Genomic DNA, 24,250 nt, shown 5'->3' with positions numbered 1-24,250 from the left:
CGATCGCTGCACGAGGTGTAAATGTAATCTTCAGTAACCACATCGCTGCACGAGGTGTAAATATAATCATCAGTAACCCCATCGCTGCACGAGGTGTAAATGTAATCTTCAGTAACCCGATCGCTGCACGAGGTGTAAATGTAATCTTCAGTAACCCGATCGCTGCACGAGGTGTAAATATAATCATCAGTAACCCCATCGCTGCACGAGGTGTAAATATAGTCTTCCGTAACCCGATCGGTACAAAAAGTGTTATTGTAATCTTCAGTAATCCTATCACTGCTAGAGATCTTCCCAGAGATGAGGATAATATTTTGAATGCCGCAAGAAGCAGGGGTAGAACGATGGCACAGTACTGAAGAGACTTGTTAGAGCAACATAAACCCAGCCTGTAAACTAAACACTTCAGTCCCACCAAGTACTTATACAGTCATGCTGAATCGAGGAAACTTTACTTCATCTTAATGCAGAATTTTGTAAAACGGATGGTGAAACTTAATCTTCAGTAATTTCGTTTGTACTAGAGGCTCTGTCAACTTGAATAAAAAATGTACAAACAGACATGAGAGCATTAAGGAGTCAACTCCGCTACGATGACATCTTGCTGTCACCACACTATTGTATTCAGGTAAGGAGTACGTCCAACACCGAAAGGCTGGGCTGGATGAAAGTGGAATTAAACTTATTCAGTAAAAAAAAAAATAAATCTTTCAGCTGAATACTTTTTTTGCAGGTTCCTAATATGAAGTAGATAACAACGTCGCCATACATATGGATTAATCATAGTGTTACCAAGTAATATCACGGAATTTCACAAAGATCAGAGCAAGTTACGGGAGTATGAGTGTTAATAGTATCACCATCAACATGTTTATTGCCAGAAACAAGTTAGTAATATACTCTAACTAGCGCCAGACCAATTTTATTAGGTGATAGTGAGCCAGACAGACAAGAAAATGTAAACATACCTCTGCACTGGAAGGAAGGAAGGGAGTGTTGATTATGTTGGAAGAGTGTTATACAAAAATACTTCTTGCCCCAAGTACTGTAGGGCAAAATGAAATTCTTATGGTCCACACAATAGCTTACTATTGTCGCCAGAATTCACCACGATTCACTGCCATTATCAAAACACAGAGTGCTATGTTGTTATGTAGCAGTAACAACAGATCACAGGCCTCGGGTACTACAACTTACACCACACTGCAGTAACAACAGATCACAGGCCTCAGATACTACAAGTCACACCACACTGCAGTAACAACAGATCACAGGCCTCGGATACTACAAGTCACACCACACTGCAGTAACAACAGATCACAGGCCTCGGGTACTACAAGTCACACCACACTGCAGTAACAACAGATCACATGCCTCAGATACTACAAGTCACACCACACTGCAGTAACCACAGATCACAGGCCTCAGATACTACAAGTCACACCACACTGCAGTAACCACAGATCACAGGCCTCAGATACTACAAGTCACACCACACTGCAGTAACCACAGATCACAGGCCTCGGGTACTACAAGTCACACCACACTGCAGTAACAACAGATCACAGGCCTCAGATACTACAAGTCACACCACACTGCAGTAACAACAGATCACAGGCCTCGGGTACTACAAGTCACACCACACTGCAGTAACAACAGATCACAGGCCTCGGGTACTACAAGTCACACCACACTGCGGTAACAACAGATCACAGGCCTCAGGTATTACAGCTTACGCCACACTGCAGTAACAACAGATCACATGCCTCATGTACTACAGCTTACTCCACACTGCAGTAACAACAGATCACAGGCCTCGGGTACTACTAGTCACACCACACTGCAATAACAACAGATCACATGTCTCATGTACTACAGCTTACTCCACACTGCAATAACAACAGATCACATGCCTCGGGTACTACAAGTCACAACACACTGCAGTAACAACAGATCACATGCCTCGGGTACTACAGCTTACGCCACACTGAATCCACCATTCACTTCCTGCTTGCCTTACCCCACCCCCCACACACTCCTCTCCATTCCTCACTCTCCATGCCATTTATCTTTCTCACTAACTCCATCATTCTGTATCTCCTCACTTTCACTCCTCTCCATCATGCTCTCTCTCTCTCTCTCTGCCTATCCTCACTTGCTTCTGTCTCCCACTAACCTTTCCTTATCTTTGATCCTCTGGTTCCCCCCCCTCCCCACTTTTTGTCAATATGTACAGTATAGTTCCAACATATGTGGGGAGTAATGGTATGATTGGCTGTGTGGCATATTATATATCATCATATATCATCCAAGTCCTATGGTATGGAATGCATTCATTATATATTATCATGTGTTTGTTACAGGTCAACACAAGAGTGCAATATCGTACTGAATTCGGGATTAACAACGAATTAATCCTGTAAAAATAGCCAGTTATAGGAAACCTAACATTGTGAGAGTCCAGAATATAATTACATTTACTGACGGTATTTACGATGACAGTTTTATCACTTACACTCTCAAAACTATCAGACGATTTTTTTCAGCAGCCTACCGAGTTATTTACAGTGTAAGTAGGTTAGAGACAAGGGTAATAGAATACCTCCACTACTGTTATATCTATTACTTTTTGAATACCAAATGACTATTTCATTTAGATGAGTTCAGGATTGGTTTGGTGACATCCAAACTAAATACACGACATTCGTCTCCTGTCATTTTGCCACCATGGTATGATTTTTAGCTCTTTCTGTTTCTGTTTATGATGCTACCTTGTGTTGATCAGTCGGTATCCCAGATTAACGTTGCAGCCTGGCCATTAACCATGGAAACTTCACATGTGGTACGTGAAGCTATTACCGACCCTTAGCGTAAAGGCTACATCATCTGAATATCCACATAATAGCAATCCCACATAAACTGCTCCTAGCAAGTGTTGTACGGCATGTCTGGGCCTTGGTGAAGAATAAATATCGGACACACTGCAGTGTTCATTGCCTGTGGTATCACACTGTTTTCTATCCAGTGTGTACACATGATTTTTTGACCGATTTCATGATGACTGACAAACCTGTCGTGGTTATGGTGACATAATGCATATTAACCTCTTCTCAAACTCAGGTACTATGCATGTGTCATTCACTCATTTCCATCCCTAAATCACCGCCATCCTCAGCCAGCCAGTTACCTCCCTTCTGCCTTCACTCATGAACTCTCCACACTCACTAACCTCTCTTTCATTCATTCACCTCTCACCATCACGGTAACTCACCTCCCTTCCTAGTTCATTGTCGTAACTCCTTCATTTTGGGAACTCAGTCACCCTCTTCCTCACCCAGCCACCTTTCTACCATACTTTCTCAAATTCCTGTATTGACCACAGTTATTTACTGATATTAATTCATTTCACACTCCCATTCCCCTCAAGACCTTACACCCCAAAATAACTTACCTCACTCAGTACAATTCTCTCACTGAACTGTGCTCACTCAGCTCACTCATTTACCATAGATTAAGGTAATGTGATAAACAGTGTTTCATTCGCACTTACCTACGATACTCAGTGCCAATTACACTATGCTGCATGGAGGTCTCTCTCTCTCTCTCTCTCTCTCTCTCTCTCTCTCTCTCTCTCTCTCTCTCCTGGCTTTGACTGAAGGAAATGGTGGCAGATTGAGGAACCTCCTTAATTTATTATTTGCAGGGGGTAGACTGTAGCACCAGTTGAACAAGGCAATATTCCCTCCCTCCCTCCCTCAAGGAGAGCTGGAGCTCCCGTTTCATCAGCCCTCGGGACTATCTTCTGACCACTCCCCTGGGCTGAACCTCTTCACTGTTTCAGTAACACAGAGAGTTGGCCAGCACTCTACTCAGTACAAATTCCTCCAACTGTTAACACCAAACTACGTGCACATCACACACTGCTCTTCCTATTGTAAGTTTAAGAAAAGTGGCATCTCAGCACAATGCCTCGGACTCCCTGGGGGGGAGGGAGCATAAAAGTCCCGACCATCCGCCCCCCCTCCCTGTGATGACCAAGCGAGATGCCTGGAACCACCGTCTGACTCACTGCATATTCAGTTCTGCAACATTCGTGGCAGCCTCTATAACTTTCTCATTGTTGAAGAAAAATCTCTCCTCTTATAAACCTCAACTTCATCTCCTCACAGAGGCCCAGTTGTCTGAGGTGACTAACAGCAAACCCTCTGCTGTATCCTTATACTTTTTCCATACTCACTTCTAAGCCAAAGGTGGCTGTTGCGTATTTGTACACAACGATATATCTTGCTCTCATTGTTCCTGAACTGGAATCTTCTGAATTCTCCACTCTTTGGCTTCGACTATCTTGTCATTCTCTGGCTAAATATATCTGTGCTTTTATTTATGTACTAAGTCTACTGACTATGAAAAATTCTTCGACCATCCTACTTCTAAGATGGAACACATTCTTTCAATTTCTCCTTTCTCTGAGATCTCCATTCTAGGGGATTTCAATGTTCACTGCCACCTGTAGTTCTGCTCTCCTTTCACTGATCCACCTGGTGAACAAGAATACATCTTTTATACCTGTAATGACCTAAAACAGCTTGTACATCACCATACCCCTATCAGTGGTTGCCTTGGAGTGAGTTCCAACATATCCGACCTCTTCCTTACAGCTAATGCTTCTGCTTACACTGTTAATCTTTTCTCTCTGTTGGGCTTCTTTTATCACAACCTTATCACCTTAACCTGTCCTATCACTCCGGTACGGCCTGTGGACCCTCCAGGGAAACGTCGTCTGTGGCATTTTGGAGTCGCGGATTGGGAGGCCCTCAGGCAGTACTTCTTTGATTTTCCCTGAAATGATTATTGCTTCCATGGCCGAGAGCCATCTGGTGTGCTTTGCGCATTACGGAGGTTATTCTCTCGGGCATGGAGGCATACATTCCTTTCACATATCCTTTGACTAACGCAAGAAAGCCTTGGTTTAATCACGCTTGTTCTAATGCTGTCCGCAACAAGGAGAGGGCCTTCAAAAGGTACCGGAGCCAACCCACCCCTGAATCACATCATCTTTACATTTCTGCCCGGAATCGTGCTAAGTCTGTTCTTCGCTCTGCTAAAAATAATTTCATCCGTACTAAGTGCTCTCAACTCTCCAACTCAAATTCTTCCCGCTCCTTCTGGCACCTTGCCAAAAACCTTTCTAACAACTTTACCTCATCATCCTTCCCTCCTCTTTTCTACTCTGATGGTTCAGTAACTCTTTCTTCTACTGTTAAAGCAGATCTATTCGCACAGACTTTCTCCTCCAATTCCACCTTAGACGATTCCCGTGCTGTTCCTCCATCACTTCCCGTCTCTGACTTCCTCATGGCTAACATTAAAATTTCTTCAGCTGATGTATTTTCTGCCATCACTGGCCTCAATACTAATAAGGCATATGGGCCTGATGGAGTCCCTCCTGTTGTTCTCAAGAACTGTGCTTCTGTGCTTACACCCTGCCTAGGCAAACTCTTTTGCCTTTGTCAACTTGTACCTTTCCTTCTTGCTGGAAGTTTACTCTCATTCAACCTGTCCCAAAGAAGGGTGACCACTCCCAATCCTCCAGCTACCGTCCAATTGCTTTAACGTCCTGTATTTCAAAAGTTTTCAAGTCAATTCTCAATAGAAAAATTTTAAGGCATCTTTCCCATCACAACCTTCTTTCTGATCGTCAGTACGGATTCCGTCAGGGACGCTCCACTGGCGATCTTTTCACCTACCTTTCAGACTCCTGGTCATCCTCCTTTCGGGACTTTGGCGAAAGCTTTGCCATTGCACTTGACATCTCAAAGGCTTTCGATCGAGTCTGGCATAAATCTTTAATTTCCAAACTGCTCTCTTACGGTTTCTATCCTTCTATCTGTGCCTTCATCACTAGCTTCCTTTCTGGTCATTCTATAGCCGCTGTTGTAGTCGGCCATCGTTCTTCTCCTAGATCTATCAACAGTGGTGTTCCTCAGGGCTCTGTCCTATCACCAACTCTCTTCCTTTTGTTCATCAATGACCTTCTCAGCTGTACATCTAACCCTATCCAGTCATACCCTGATGACTCCACCCTTCACCTTTCCATTCGGTTCCCGCAACGTCCATCTCAGCATTTGCTTCAACAAACAAGGGATGAGGCTATGGCACGCCTAATGTCTGACTTGGCTCGTATCTCTGACTGGGGTAAAAATAATATGGTTGCTTTTTATGCATCTAAGACTCAGTTCTTACACCTATCAACCCGTCAAAATCTTCCACAGGTATGCCCACTAATGTTTAATAATATTCAGCTTTATCCTGCATCATCCTTGAACATGCTTGGGGTTTCATTTACTCGGGACTTATCTTGGAAAGATCATATTACACCTCTTGTAAAATCTGCTTCCAAGAGATTGGGTGTGCTAAGCCGACTCCGTTCTTTCTTTACCCCTGCACAATTGTTGACTCTGTACAGGGGTTTTATCTGCCCGTGTGTGGAGTACAACTCTCATGTGTGGGGAAGCTCCCCACATACAGCTCTTCTCAATAGGGTGGAGTCAAACGTTTTTTGTCTCATTAACTCTCCTCCTCTTACTGACTCCCTTCAACCTCTGTCTCTTCGCTGCACTGTTGCATCTTTTTCTCTTTTCTATCGCTACTTTAATGGTCACTGCTCCTCTGAACTGTCTGCATGCATTCCTCCACCTCTACGACGGTGCGTAGCACCCGTCTAGCAACAAACTCTCATTCCTTTTCTGTCCAGCTCTCTAATGCAAGAGTTAACCGTTACTCCCAGTCCTTCATTTATGCAATAGGTCAACTCTGGAACTGTCTCCCTCTGTCTGTATTTCCTGCTGCCTATGATCAGTCTTTCAAACGCAGTGTGTCCAGGCATCTCGAAATGAATGGATCTTGAATTTGGCTCTCTCTTGTATTTTGTTTTTCTCTTGGAGGGAACTGTTATTGCGGGCTCATGGCCTTTGGTTCCTTCTTCCTAAAAAAAAAAAAAAAAAAAAATCACCTTCGAGTTTCTTAGCTTTTTCCGACCTCAGCACCCCCTTTGTAATAAGGTGTCAGTCCAGCAGCCCTCTACATCTGGTTACTGGGACTGCAGTTGCTACACCACTGCAGTGTTAAAGTAAAGTGAAGTACTGCCTGACGGTTTATTTTATACCGTCTCAAAAGATAAAAGAATCAAGGATGCCAATACTAAGCAAATCCAGTAAGAAAAAATATAATGCAGCATTTTCCAGCACCCCCTAAAATTGATTTCAGCACCCCCTGGGGGAGCTAGCACCCCAGGTTAAGAAACGCTGCCTTAGACGATTTCAGTGTTGTTCCTCCAATCCTTCATCCCTCTGACTTCCTCATGGCTGACATTAAAATTTCTTCAATTTATGTATTTTCTGCCATGACTGACCTCAGTTCTAACAAGGCCCATGGGCCTGATGGGGTCCCTCCTGTTGTCCTCAAGAAGTGTGCGTCTGTGCTTCCACTCTACCTCGATAAATTCTTTTGCCTTTGTCAAACTGTACCTTTCCTTCTTGCTTGAAGTTTGCTGTCATTCAGCCTGTCCCAAAGAAGGGTGAGCATTCCCAGCCCTCTCACTATCACCCTATTGCCTTAATATCCTGTATTTCTAATGTTTTTAAAACCATTCTTAACAAACAAATTAAAGCACCTTTCCTTTCACAACCTTCTTTCCTATCGTGTGTAAGGGTTCCGTCAGTGACGCTCCACTGCCAATCTTGTCATCTCCTTTCAGACTCCTGGTCATCCTCTTTTCGTGACTTTGGCAAAAGCTATGTCATTGCACTTGATTTTTCAAAGGCTTTCGATCGAGTCTGGCATACACCGTTAATTTCAAAACTTTCCTCTTACGTTTTCCGTCCCTCTATCTGTGCCTTCACCTCTAGCTTCTTTTCTGGTCGTTTCATAGCTGCTGGTTTAGACGGCCACCGTTCTTCTCCTAGAACTCTCAATAGTAGTGTTCGTCAGGGCTCCCCTATCACCAACTCTCTTCTTTATATTCATCTTTCACGTTCTAACCTGTACATCTTACCCAATCCTCTCATACTGTGATGACTCCAACTTTCACTTTTCCATTCACCTATGGAGCGTCCATCTCAGCAGTTTCCTCAGTAAACAAGAGGCTACGGCACACCTAATGTCTGACTTGGCTTGTATCTCTACTTGAGGTAAAAGTTATCTTGTTTTTAGTGCATCAAAAACTTAGTTCTTGCATCACTGAACAAGTCAAAATCATCTGCAGGTGTATCTTGTAATTTTTTACAATATCCAACTCAACCCTTCATCTTTGAACACACTATGGGTTTCATTCTCTCAGATTTATCACGTAAAGATCATATTACCTATTTTGTAAAATCAGCTTCCAAGAGATTAGGCGTGCTAAGCCGACTCCATGACTTGCTTACCCCTGCACAATCGCTGACCTTATACACGGGTTTTGTTCGCCCCTGTGTAGAGTACAACTCTCATCTATCAGGAGGCTAACCATATACAGCTCATCTAAACAAGGTGGAGGCAAGGCTTTTCGTCTCATTGAGTATCCTTCTCCTACAGGCTTCCTTTAACCTTTTTCTCTTCCCTGCACTTTTGCATCTTCACCTCTTTTCTTTTGGTACTTTGATGGTCACTGCTTCCCTGAACTGTCTACCTGCATCCCTCCACCACTACAATAGGCGTGTAGCACCCATCTAGCAACAAACTCTTGTTCCTTTTCTATTCAACCCTCTAACGCAAGAATTATCCGTTACTCCCACTCGTTCATGTATGCAACAGCTCAGCTCTGGAACTATTTACCTCTGTCTATATTGGCTACTGCATATAGCCTCAAGTTTTTCAAACAGTGTGTCCAGACATCTCGAAATGAACGGACCTTGAATTTGGTCCTCTGTATTTTTTATTTCTTGGAGGAAACAACCTTGCAGACCACTGGCCTTTGGTTCTTTCTTCTTTGCATTAAGGAAAAAAAATCTTCGACCCACAGCATTAGCCACTGCAGAGTATTCGTTTTAATAAACAGCCTTTCAAAGGACCATTAGGTTTGATACTTTTTGCTCTGCTTTTTACTTTTGAATCTTCTTTCACATTTTTTTGCCTCCTTGCATTCACCTCCCTATCCATATTCCCCCACCTCCCTCCATCCTCCACTTTTTCACCTCCCAGTCAGTTAGACAAACACTCACCTTACCTGTCATTTCATCTACTCACCTTCGCTCCTTCGCTCACGATCTCTTCCCTCACCTGACTTACCAGCCTCACAGATTAGAACAATTCTTTAACGTTCCTGCTCCTACTCATCTCCTTTTCTCAGTTCCTCTCCTGCATATCTCACTAGCGCATGTTTTTTCCCTCGTTATCTCCATTCACTTAATGAACTCATCACCATTAATTACAAACGCTGCATCCTTTCTCACTTGCCCAAGACAGTCACTCGACGCCCTCCCTTCCTCCCTCACTCACACATTTATATACCTCACATCAGTCACTCACCTCTTTCAAAGGATTACGGTTCTTCCCTCACTCCCTCAAATATAACGTTGTATGTAGGTGTTACTATCGTCCCGGGAGGTACTACTATGATAGTGCTATGGGGAAAAGATCCGTTAGCTGGACTTGCACAACATTCCCAGGCGGTGGACTTATCCACATTTGTCAAGTAGTCACAGTACCAGCTCCCACTACTATTCATAATTTATCTCGTATCCACAGCTCTTCCTTTTGGAGGCTATGCCTCCTACATGTTCTCTGGTATTGGCAGTGTGGAAAGACCCTGTTCCGATCCTGGCGATACACTGTCTGTCACAGGAATGCGTGTGTTTGAAGGGTCTACTCGTTTCATACCTAAGTTGAGGAGCAACAGCAACTCTCAAGTTTACTCATGCATTTATCTTTTACTCACCAGCTCACGTCATACCGTCAGTCATTAATTAATCGTTTTATTCACTAAGTAATTATCATCCCCTCCATTACTCACTTAATCTAGTTAGCTACCTCGTTCACTAACTATGATCCAAACAACTTGGTCCCCCCTCCTCTCTCTCTCTCTCTCTCTCTCTCTCTCTCTCTCTCTCTCTCTCTCTCTCTCTCTCTCTCTCTCTCTCTCTCTCTCTCTCTCTCTCTCTCTCTCTCTCTCTCATCCTACTTTGACTTTATATATCTGCTATAACCTGTTTTCCACTTCTGCTGTCTCTCACCCTATTATTGTCTCTTATTTCACATCCTCAGTTCCTCTTCCTCTTCCACATTCTCGAGCCTCCATTTCCACTTCCAATCCTCCTTCCTGTCCCGCTCCTTTTCTCTCATTCCCTGCAGTGCTTATTCTCTGCCTGGCCCACACTCATTCCCATTCACACTCTCATTTCCACTTCCTCTGCCACACGCACTCACACTGTAGCATTCTTTCATTTTCCATCTTCCTCTCCCAGTGTTACTTCACTCGTTCTCGCATACACACTCACATCCTTATTCCTCCTGACTCTCATAGTCACACTTCACTTCTTTCCCCCATACACCCCCATCCCTCTTCCCACAAACTCTCACACTCACACTTCAACTCATTCTCATACACATACCCTCACACTTCAGCTCTTTCTCATACACATACTCACACTTTCACTTCAACTCATTCTCACATACATACTCACACTTACACTTCAACTCTTTCCCTCATACATAGTCACACTCCCATTCCCATTTGCTGTTTCACTCTCACTCACTGAACTTCTTTCCCATAGTCATTGCCATTCCCCCCCCTCTCTCTCTCTCTCTCTCTCTCTCTCTCTCTCTCTCTCCCCTAACATACAGCACTGGTCAGATATGAGTGCTCTTTTTAGTTTTGGTATCATTACGTTTTTGGACAAGTTGATTAAAATGACATACAGTAATTTGAGAAACATTACGTACTCAAGGCAGCATCTGATGACTTACCTTGCGTAGATCATAGTAACATGTGCTGGTATCTTATCAGACAACGTATGTGTGTGTGTGTGTGTGTGTGTGTGTGTGTGTACTCTCCTGTGCTTGTTCACATATTGAAATTAATTGCGTTTTTGCTTGATATAACATAATTGAATAGTTTGTGTGTGTGTGTGTGTGTGTGTGTGTGTGTGTGTGAAAATCAACACTTACTTGAAGCATCTTTCGACATATTTACAAGAAAAGCACATAAAGAGCATGACACACTGCTTCTTAGAAAAGACGCAAAGCAATTTAAAAACTGTCTTTAATGGTGAAAGGCATCGGCAAAGTACTTTTTATTTGTGTATAGCTGTTAAGTTACAATATATTATGATGAGCGTGCAAAATGTTGTGTATAACTATGTATGATAAAAATAAATAATAATAATAATAATAATAATAATAATAATAATAATAATAATAATAAATAATAATAATAATAAAAATAATAATAATAGTAAATAATAATAAATTAATAATAATAATAATAATAATAATAATAATAATAATAATAATAATAATAATAATAATAATAATAATAATAATAATAATAATAATAATAATAATAATAATAATAATAATAATAATAATAATAATAATAATAAAACATCAGTCTCACGTTGAGGAGGGAGGCAAAATTATCTCCAATATATTTTATAGAAATTACTGATTTCGATTAACTTCCAGTTCATCACAAACCGTCCATCAGTTTTTCCTTTGGCTCTGGACACCTCTTCAGTATGACTTCTGCCGCCATGACGTGTTTGTGTTCCAGTAATCCACAAAACTATCTACCCCCCCTCCCTCCACCCCCCTCCTTATGATGGTCAGGTGGTGCCCTAGAAGACTGCCTGTTTGATCATTGGCTGGGATTTTCATTGAATCATTATTAGGTACACTTCCAAAATACATTCCACAGTGTTAAAAATATGACAGTACCAGCACACTAGTCTTAACTGAGAAGCTCCGAGCATGTGTTTAGTATGAAGGGGAGGTATTAGCACCGATGCAGTGACATGTGACAGTGTGCATCCTGTAGCACTGCTGAAACTCAAGGAGCACACTGTCAAGTTTATGCTCAGAGTCGACAGCATAGCCTGGAGGTCAGTGTAATTTACCTACAGTAAATTACATCAAGATGCAATCTATTTTACTTTGTCTCATCTGGAACAGAGGTGCCCAGGGATAGGCTTCTCATTTTCAACATTAAGGCAAGAGTGACCAACCTGCCCTCCTCCGAGTGACATTTTGTGAGCAATTAACGGCAGCCTCTCCACAAATGTAAACCCATATGGGCCTCACCCGGCAGGAGAACAATAAAGATTACATTTGTGTGGTGTATTAGATATCAAGGTAAAGTATACGTGGGGAAAAGTAGAATGAGACTAAACAGAAATTACACACACACACACACACACACACACACACACACACACAAACACACAGAACTACCATCACCATGCTTGTATGCATTAAATGATCCCACTTCATCATTTTTCATTGCTGAAATTACATATTACAACTGCTGTTACCTCCTTTACGCTTTTATGATGATGTCAATCGTGTGTTATATTCTCACACCTATTTACTAATCTCTTGGAATCATGGGTTGCATGTGGCTCTCCTTTTTAATTTCGGTGGTGAGACTATTTTTCTGAAACTTCAACCTTTGATCTTTTTACATCATAAGATGATGCATGCTATGTCTCATTCTTACTCTATCACACGATTTTATCCACTTTAAGTAGGCTTGCACTTTGTGACTGGACTAATGAAGGCTGTACCTAACCACTTCAGGTTGTACGTACAACCTTCTAAGTACAAAAAATCTGGCCACAGCAAAATAATAGGTAATTGGTCAGCATACTGAAGTGTTCATTAATACTGATAGTTTGCTAAACAGACCTACAATTATACTGCTAAAACTATATAATGCCACCACTACGACGACACCATCAACACTGTGTGCAATCTACCCCCCGGTGATGTAACTCAGTTCTGGAATAAACAGTGGAACTAAAAAGGTCTCATACAGCCCCCAGTAACCCCTTCACTTGGTCTCCCTTAAATTTACTGTGGGATCATTATCTGGATGTAGCAAAAAACACCTCCATAAAGATGCATGCAAATATATTTGGTTAATTAGTGTTATGTTAACCCGGTTTGTAGGCTTAATACCTTCAGTACCGTGACGAACTTGTCCTGCTGTTACTGTCTCAACATGACTCTTTCAGACTTTGATATAACTTTCTAGGCAGCGCCGTTATGTAAAAAATTTAATTCTTCTTTCCTGGATGCTCTCCTAACTTAAAAAAAAAAAAATGAACTAACACAAAATACCGAGCAGTGAAAGGGTTTACTCTTCCAAAACTATTACGTCTTTTATATTCCCTTCTTACCACCAACTGCGTTATATGGGGCTGAAACATGGAATATGGGTGTAGCAGAGAGGGAAAGTTTGAATGTAATGGAGATGAGGTGTCTGAGGAGTATGTGTGGAGTGACGCGTATGGATCGGGTGCGAAATGATGAAGTGCGAAGGAGAACTGGAGTTGTTCGGGAGATGGCTGGTAGAGTTGGGCAGAGGGTGTTGAGATGGTTTGGGCATATGGAGAGAATGGGTAATGAGCGATTGGTGAAAAAGATAACTAGATCTGATGTGAGAGGTGTAAGGCTGAGAGGAAGACCACGAATAGGATGGATGGACAGTGTGAAGAGAGCGCTGGATGTGAGAGGGATGTCTGTTGAGCAAGGAAGAGTGGCTGTGCGTGACAGAAATAAATGGAGAGAAATTGTGAATGAATAAGTGATGACGCAGCCCTGAGGGGATATTCTCCCGCACTTGGTCTGATCAGTTAGTCAGGTCAGGTGCGGGTAAGGGGATGGGTCTGTTATGATGTGGCAGGGGTAAACCAGTTCTGCTGTCGGGCCCTGCTGCGGATGTCACTGATTGCATTGCGCAGTTGACCCTTGTGCGGTGTGGTGCGGTGAGGATCTGTCCGTTCTCCCCTTTGGGGCTAAGATGCGAATGAATGTGTTTGAATGGATGAGTAAATGGGGAGTGTGTCGTCCTGTCTCGGCTACCTCCCTTTCCTTGGGGGAAGCAGCCTAGGTATATAGATAGATAGACTACCACCAGACATTTGTTCTCAGGTATCAAGAGTGGCCAGCAGTGAAGGAATTAAAGAATGCTTTATTAAACCCATCCAGTTCCAAATCTATACAGTTATGGGGAGTGGCCAGCAGTGAAGGAACTGGTGAAAGCTGTGAACACATCCGCTTTCAAGATTTCATTAGGCTTAATAAAACCTTTCCAAATATCAGGAATTAACTGCAGAAAGGTGTCACTGCACGAGAGGGGTTAATAATACTAAAGGAAACTCAAGTACTTGTGATTCACCTCTTCTTCCTGTCAACAAAGATATAACCACACCTAAGATACTCACATGAACAGGCTCGACATGAATTGCATAGCAGTTACGCTTCTTCACAACAGTGGAATACTGAAGATTACAGTATAGAGGGAAGTTATAGGCATAGGACTGGTACACAAGCGAAGAGGGTACGTATCTGCACTATAGGACGAACTTCTCTACGGTTTGCCGGCAGGAAGAGGGAAGGAGGGCTGGGATGATGAGGGGTGGGGGGGAGGGGGAGGTGGGAAGAGACATAATTTTTATTTGGGTTCTTCCGGATGGACAAGACAAGGGATCTGAGGCCATGATACATCAACCCTTTGACTTACTTTTTTTCTTTTGTAAGCGTAAGGAAATTCGTCTGACGCCAGCCAAAATAAAGTAAATATTACCAAGTTTCACAATACAGAGTAAGATGATCACACAGTTACAGTACAGACGTAGGTCTATGCAAACAAAACTGATGATCAATGAACACAGAAGAGACTAGGCTCTTAAATTTTATGTTTCTGTGGTTCGACCTGTATTACATATGGCTTTAAAAGACCTAAGAAAGAAAAGGTGTGTGGGATTATTTGGCCAATGAACAATGTTATCAAAACTGACGCTAATGTGTGAAGAATTAAAGGAACTGCAGCTAACTGAAAAACATTTAGAAGAAAGGAAAATAACGAGGAAGGCATAAGTTGAGCTAATACACTGTATGTCTACACTGTTTTTAGTGAAGGATTGTGCTGGTGCATTGTCTGTGACTCGTGGCAACAACTGTGAATGACAACCATTATGCAGGAGTCAGTGACCAGGTTAGCTGGATGGATCTGTTCGGTAATATCTATTACTAGAGGACCCCCTCCCAGGAGGGAATCACACCAGCCTCGAGCCGATACATACCTAGCGAGGCTCGGACTATGACCTTGACCTTGACCTTGACCTACTTTCACTAATTTCGAACTCGAAGGAAATTTTCATCCCTACTACACACCTGTAAAATTTTGTGATGATATGTTGAGCGGTTGCAAAGTCATCGTGCCAACGGCTACACAGACAGACAAAATTGAAAACAATACCAGCTTTACTATCACTGCTGGTAATAAGCAGGGTCATCAGCCACCTCCTTTGCTTGTGAACGCAAATCCTTTACATAACCTCTTGACATCAACAACACCCACAGCTAGTGCACTGGGGCATATTAATAACTGAAACAGATATCTTAAATTCTGACCCATGAGCTTCATGACTACCAGGCGGTAAGCATTCGGGCCTAAGTACACTACCTTCCCTAAAGTATCTCAAATACAAGAATACCAAAATAATAACAAGGGGTGTCCTAGCCTAAAAAAGAATAAAAGAAAAAAACAGGAGAAGACAAGTTCAGTCATCCTGTGTCATCGCAAATAACACGTTAATGCGATATCACAAGTTGGTGAAACATTTGAGTTACTTCTGAGTATACCAGCAAAATGTTGTGTGTGTGTGTGTGTGTGTGTGTGTGTGTGTGTGTGTGTGTGTGTGTGTGTGTGCTATTGCTTCATTACACATAACTGTGTGCTTCATATTTAACAGTGAAATGTTCCTTAATCTTGTCAGTTCCTCTGTCCTTGCCTTCCTTGCCCACCCTATGCCATTCCCTACTTCCCTTCCATTACTTAACTACTTCATGCCAAGGACGTCATATGTAAGGACGTAAAGAAGGAAGTTACTTATTTGACAGATTACTGTTAGTTAAAGACTACAGTACCCATTCTCATTTAGAGATAAATACATTTTGTTTACAAGCACTGTGGTATTGTTCTTGCTTTATATACAGGCATCTGTTTCACTCTGTTCGCCTTGTCTTTCTGTGTCTGCATAACGATCTTTCTCTTTATCACCCTGGTGGTTTATTTATCGATCTGTTTATGTATCTAACTGTATCAAGAGATTTTTGTATTTTTTTAATCATTTCCGTATCTGCTAGGTGTCTGTTGATCTTAGCACAATAATAGATATATGCATCTGCTACAGTATATTGACCATTATGGGCACATTGCTCATGCCCTCTTAACCTCATCAGGCCAAGTGCCCCTTGCGTATAAGAATGTTTCCTACATTAGACAGTGATGGTATTAAGGACCACCACCACGACCACGACCACCACCACGACCACCACCACGACCACCACCACCACCACGACCACCACCACCACCACGGCCACGACCACGACCACGGCCACGACCACGACCACGACGACGAACACAGCCACGACCACGACCACGGCCACGACCAAGACGACGACGACGACGACGAACATGGCCACGACCAAGACCACGGCCACGACCATGACCACGGCCACGACCAAGACGACGACTACGACGACGAACACGACCACGACCATGACCACGACCACGACGGCCACGACCCCGACGACAACGACCACGACGACCACGACCACGACGACCACGACCACCACGACCACGACCACGACCACGACCACCACGACCACGACCACCACGACCACGACCACCACGACCACGACCACCACGACCACGACCACCACGACCAAGAAAACCACCACGACCACGACCACGACCACGACGACCACGACCACAACGACCACGACCACCACGACCACGACCACCACGACCACGACCACCACGACCACGACCACCACGACCAGGACGACCACGACCACGACCACGACGACGACCACGACCACTTCGATCACGACCACCACTACGACGACAACGACCACGACCAAGACGACGACCACGACCACAACCACGACCATGATGACAACCACGACGACGACGATGACCACGACGACGACGACGACCACGACGACGACCACGACAACGACCATGACGAGCACGACCATGACAACGACGACCACGACGACGACCACCACCACCACCACCACCACCACCACAACGACCACGACCACCACCACGACCACCACCACGACCACCACCACGACCACCACCACGACCACCACCACCACCACGACCACCACCACGATCACGACGATGACGATGACTACGACCACCACCACGACCACGACCACCACCACGACGACCACGACCACCACCACGACGATTACGACTACCACCACCACGACGACCACCACCACCACCACGACCACCACCACGACGACCACCACCACCAAGACCACCACCACCACCACGACCACCACCACCACCAAGACCACCACCACGACGACGACCACCACCACGACCACGACCACCACCACACCCACGACCACCACCACCACCACCACCACCACCACCACCACCATGACAACAATCACCACCACGACCATGACCACGGAGACGACCACGACCACGGCCACGACCACGACCACGACCACGGCCACGACCACGACCACGGCCACGACCAAGACGACGACGACGACGACCACGACCACGACCAAGACCACGACCACGACGGCCACGACCCCGACAACGACGACGACAATGACATCGACGACGACCACGACGACGACCACGACCACGACGACCACGACCACGACCACCACGACCACGACGACGACCACCACCACGACGACGACCACCACCACGACCACGACCACCACCACGACCACCACCACCACCACCACCACCACCACCACCACCACCACCACGACCATGACCACGGCCACGACCACGACCACGACCACGACCACGACCACGACGACGAACACGGCCACGACGAAGACCACGGCCATGACCACGACCACGGCCACGACCAAGACGACGACGACGACGACGAACACGGCCACGACCAAGACCACGGCCACGACCACGACCACGGCCACGACCAAGACGACGACGACGACGACGACCACGACCACGACCACGACGACCACGACCACGACGGCCACGACCCCAACGACAATGACGACGATGACCACGACGACGACCACGACGACCACGACTACCACGACGACCACGACGATGACCACGACGACGACCACGACGACGACCACGACGACGACCACCACCACCACCACCATGACCACCACCACGACCACGACCAAGACGACGACGACGACGACGAACACGGCTGCGACCAAGACCACGGCCACGACCACGACCACGGCCACGACCAGGACGACGACGACGACGACCACGACCCCGACGACGACGGCCATGACCCCGACGGCGACAACGACGATGACCACGACGACGACCACGACGACGACGAACACCACGACGACCACGACGACGACCACCACGACCACGACTACCACCACGACTACGACCACGACCACGACCACGACGACCACGACCACGACCACGACGACCACGACCACGACCACCACCACGACGACCACGACCACGACCACCACCACGACCACGACCACCACCACCACCACCACCACCACCACCACCACCACCACCACCACCACCACCACCACGACCACGACGACCACGACCACGACCACGACCACGACGACCACGACCAAGACCACAACCACGACGACCACGACCACGACCATGACCACCAAGACCACGACCACGACCACGACCACGACGACCACGACCACGACCAAGACCACAACGACGAACACGACCACGACCACGACCACGACCACGACGACCACGACCACGACCACGACGACCACGACCACGACGACCACGACGACCACGAACACGACCACGACGACCACGACCACGACCACCACGACCATGACCACCACGATCACGACCACCACGACGACCAAAACCACGACGACCACGGCCACGACGACCACGACCTCGACGATCACGACCAACACTACGACGACCACGACCACTACCAAGACGACGACCACGACAACAACCACGACCACGACGACGACCACGACCACAATCACGACCAAGACGACGACCACGACCACAACCACGACCATGACGACGACCACAACAACGACGACCACAACGACGACCACGACGACGACCACAACGACGACGACCACGACCACGACCACGACGACGACCACGACCACCACCACCACCACCACCACCAACACCACGACCACCACCACCACCACGACGACCATGACGACGACCACCACCACGACCACGACCACCACCACCACCACCACCACCACGACGGCCACGACCACGACGACGGCCACGACCACGACGACGGCCACGACCACGACGACGGCCACGACCACGACGACGACCACGACGACCACGACCATGACCACGACCACGACCACAACCAAGACCACGACGACCACAACCACGACCACGACCACAACAACGACAACGACAACCACGACCACAACGACCACGACAACCACGACCACGACAACCACGACTACAACGACCACGACCACGACAACCACGAACACGATCATGACCACGACGACCACGACCACGACCACGACGACCACGACCACGACCACAACCACGACCACGACGACCACGACGACCACGACCACGACGACCACGACCACGACGACCACGACGACCACGACCACGACCACGATCACCACGACCACGATCACCACGACCACGACCACGACGACCACGACCATGACGACCACGACCACGACCACGACCACGACCACGACGACCACGACCACGAAGACGACCACGACGAAAACCACGACCACGACGAGCGACCACGTCCACGACCACGACCATGACAATGACAACGACGACGACGACCACGACGACCACGACCACGACCACGACCACGACGGCGACCACCACCACGACCACCACCACGACCACCACCACGACCACCACCATGATCATGACCACGACGACCACGACCACGACCACGACCACGACCACGACCACGACCAAGACCACGACGACCACAACTATGACCAAGACCATGACGACCACAACTATGACCAAAACCACGACCACGATCACGACCACAACCACGACCACAACCACGACCACAATCAAGACCACGACGACCACAACCACGACCACGACCACGACCACGACGACCACGACCACGACCACGACCACGACGACCACGACCAAGACCACAACCAAGACCACAACGACCAAGACCATGATGACCAAGACCACAACGACCACAACCATGACCAAAACAAGGACAACGACCACGACCACAACCACGTCCACGACCACGACGACCACGACCACCACGACCACGACCATGATGACCACAATGACCACGACCACGACCACGACCACGACCACAACCACGACCACGACGACCACGACCACAACAACCACGACCACAACAACCACGACCACAACAACCACGACCACAACAACCACGACCACAACAACCACGACCACGACAACCACGACCACGACAACCACGACCACGACGACCAAGACCACGACGACCACGACCACGACCACCACACCCACGATGACCACGACCACGACGACCACGACCACGACGACCACGACCACGATGACCACGACCACAACCACGACCACGACGACCACGACCACGACGACCACGACCACGACCACGACAACGACCACGACCACGACGACCACGACCACGACCACGACGACCACGACCACGACCACGACCACGACGACCACGACCACGACGACCACGACCATGACGACGACGACCACGACGACGACGACGACCACGATGACGACGACGACGACGACGACGACGACGACCATGACGACGACGACCACGACCACGACGACGACGACCACGACCACGACCACGACCAGAACCAAAACCACGACGACCACAACCACGACCACAACCATGACCACAACCACGACCACAACCACGACCACGACCACGACCACGACCACAACCACAACCACGACCACAACCACGACCACGACCACGACCACGACCACAACGACGACGACGACGACCACGACGACGACCACGACCACGACGACGATGACGACCACGACGACCACCACGACCACGACCACCACGACCACGACCACCACGACCACGACCACCACGACCACGACCACGACCACCACAACGACGATGACGACCACGACGACGACAACGACCACGACGACGACAACGACCACGACGACCACGACCACAACGACGACAATGACCACGACCACGACGACGACCACGACGACGATGACGACCACGACCACGAAGGCGACCACGACCACGACCACAACCACGACTACAACGACCACGACCATGACCACGACCAGAACTAAGACCACGACGAGCACAACCACGACGACCACGACCACGACCACAACCACGACCACAACCACGACCACAACCACGACCACGACCACGACCACAACCACGACCACAACCACGACCACAACCACGACCACGACCACGACCACGACCACGACGACCACGACCACGACCACGACCACGACCACGACCACGACGACCACGACCACAACGACCACGACCACGACCACAACGACCACGACCACGACCACGACCACGACCACCACGACCACGACCACCACGACCACAACGACGACGACGACGACCACGACGATGACGACCACGACGACGACCACGACGACGACCACGACCACGACGACCACGACCACGACGACCACAACGACGACCACGACCACAACCACGACCACAACCACGACCACGACCACAACCACGACCACGACGACCACGACTACGACTATGACGACGACGACCACGACCACGACGACGACCACGACCACGACCACGACCACGACCACGACAACGACGACCACGACGACCACCACGACCACGACCACCACGACCACGACCACCACGACCACGACCACCACGACCACGACCACGACCACCACGACCACGACCACGACCACCACAACGACGATGACGACCACGACGACGACAACGACCACGACGACCACGACCACAACGACGACAATGACCACGACGACGACGACGACCACGACGACGATGACGACCACGACCACGAAGGCGACCACGACCACGACCACAACCACGACTACAACGACCACGACCATGACCACGACCAGAACTAAGACCACGACGAGCACAACCACGACGACAAACTCGACCACAACCACAACCACGACCACAACCACGACCACAACCACGACCACGACCACAACCACAACCACGACCACAATCACGACCACAACCACGACTACGACTACGACCACGACCACGACGACCACAACCACGACTACGACAACGACCACGACCACGACGACCACGACCACAACGACCACGACCACGACCACGACCACAACGACCACGACCACCACGACCACGACCACGACCACCACGACCACAACGACGATGACCACGACCACGACGACGATGACGACCACGACGACCACGACCACGACGACCACGACCACGACGACCACGACCACGACCACGACCACAACCACGACCACAACCACGACCACGACCACAACCACGACGACCACGACCACGACCACGACCACGATGACGACGACGACGACCACGACCACGACGACGGCCACGACCACGACGACGGCCACGAACACGACGACCACGACCACAACGACGACGACGACCACGACCACGACCACGACGACGACCAAGACAACCACGACCACGACCACGACCACGACCCCGACGACCATGACGACCACGACCACGACCACGACCACGACGATGATGACCACGACCACAACGACGACCACGACCACAACCACGACGACGACCACGACTACGACCACGACGACGACCATGACCACCACCACGACCCCGACCACGACCACCACCACGACCCCGACCACGACCACCACCACCACGACGACGACCACCACCACCACGATTACGACCACCACGACGACGACGAAGACGACGACCACCACCACCACCACCACGACAACGACCACCACCACGACAACGACCACCACCACCACCACCACCACGAAGACAACCACCACCACAACGACCACCACCACCACCACCACGACCTCGACGACGACCACGAAGACGACCACGACCACGACCACGACCACGAAGACGACCACGACCACGACCACGAAGACGATGACCACGATGACAACGACGACGACCACGACCACGACCACGACGATGACCACGACCACGACGACGACCACGACCATGACCACGACCAAAACCACGACCAAAACCACGACCACGACCACCACTACGACCACAACCACGACCACGACCACGACCACGACCACAACGACCATAACGACCATGACGACGACCACGACCACGACCACGACCACGTAGACGACGACGACCACGACGATGACCACGACGACGATGACCACGACGACAACGACGACGACCACGACCACGACAACGACCACGACCACGACCACGACAACGACCACGACCACAATGACCACGACCACGACCACAATGACCACTACGACCACGACCACGACCACAATGACCACGACCACGACCACGACCACAATGACCACGACCACGACCACAATGACCACTACGACCACGACCACGACCACGACCACGACCACGACGACCACGACCACGACCACAATGACCACGACCACGACGATGACCACGACCATGACCACGACGACCACGACCACGACCATGACCACGACGACCACGACCACGACCATGACCACGACGACCACGACCACGACCACGACCACGACGACGATGACCACGCAGACAACGACAACGACCACGACCACGACCACGACCATGACCATGACCACGACCACGACAACGACGACGACCACGACGAGCAAGACGACCACGACGACGACGACCACGACGACGACGACCATGACGAGCAAGACGACCACGACGACGACGACCACGACGACAACAACGACCACCACCACCACCACCACGACCACCACCACCACCACCACGACCACCACCACCACCACGACCACGAAGACGACGACCACGACCACGACCACGACGACCACGACCAAGACCACGACCACAACCACGACCACGATGACCATGAC

At 48.7% G+C, this 24,250-nt stretch overlaps 1 protein-coding gene across 1 annotated transcript; it reads left to right on the top strand.

Annotated features, from left to right (window-relative positions):
• Positions 1 to 562: 562 nt before the first annotated feature.
• On the top strand, positions 563 to 23,839 carry LOC145396310 (uncharacterized; the record flags this gene model as incomplete). Its single annotated transcript, XM_080269711.1, is given in 10 exon segments — positions 563 to 628; positions 1,611 to 1,722; positions 9,727 to 9,887; positions 17,236 to 17,802; positions 18,646 to 18,864; positions 19,192 to 19,735; positions 20,169 to 20,866; positions 21,983 to 22,555; positions 22,967 to 23,231; positions 23,583 to 23,839. Coding segments are annotated over 10 exon segments (3,462 nt in total), but the record flags the coding sequence as incomplete, so codon positions are not given.
• Between the last annotated feature and the right edge of the window lie 411 nt (positions 23,840 to 24,250).

Source organism: Coenobita brevimanus, chromosome 36 (assembly GCF_032717465.1).
Source record: "Coenobita brevimanus isolate Jiangsu-jjx chromosome 36, ASM3271746v2, whole genome shotgun sequence".
NCBI lineage: Eukaryota > Metazoa > Arthropoda > Malacostraca > Decapoda > Coenobitidae > Coenobita > Coenobita brevimanus.
The sequence above is the reverse complement of the archived record's forward strand: the minus strand, read 5'-3'. Positions and strand labels throughout refer to the sequence as shown.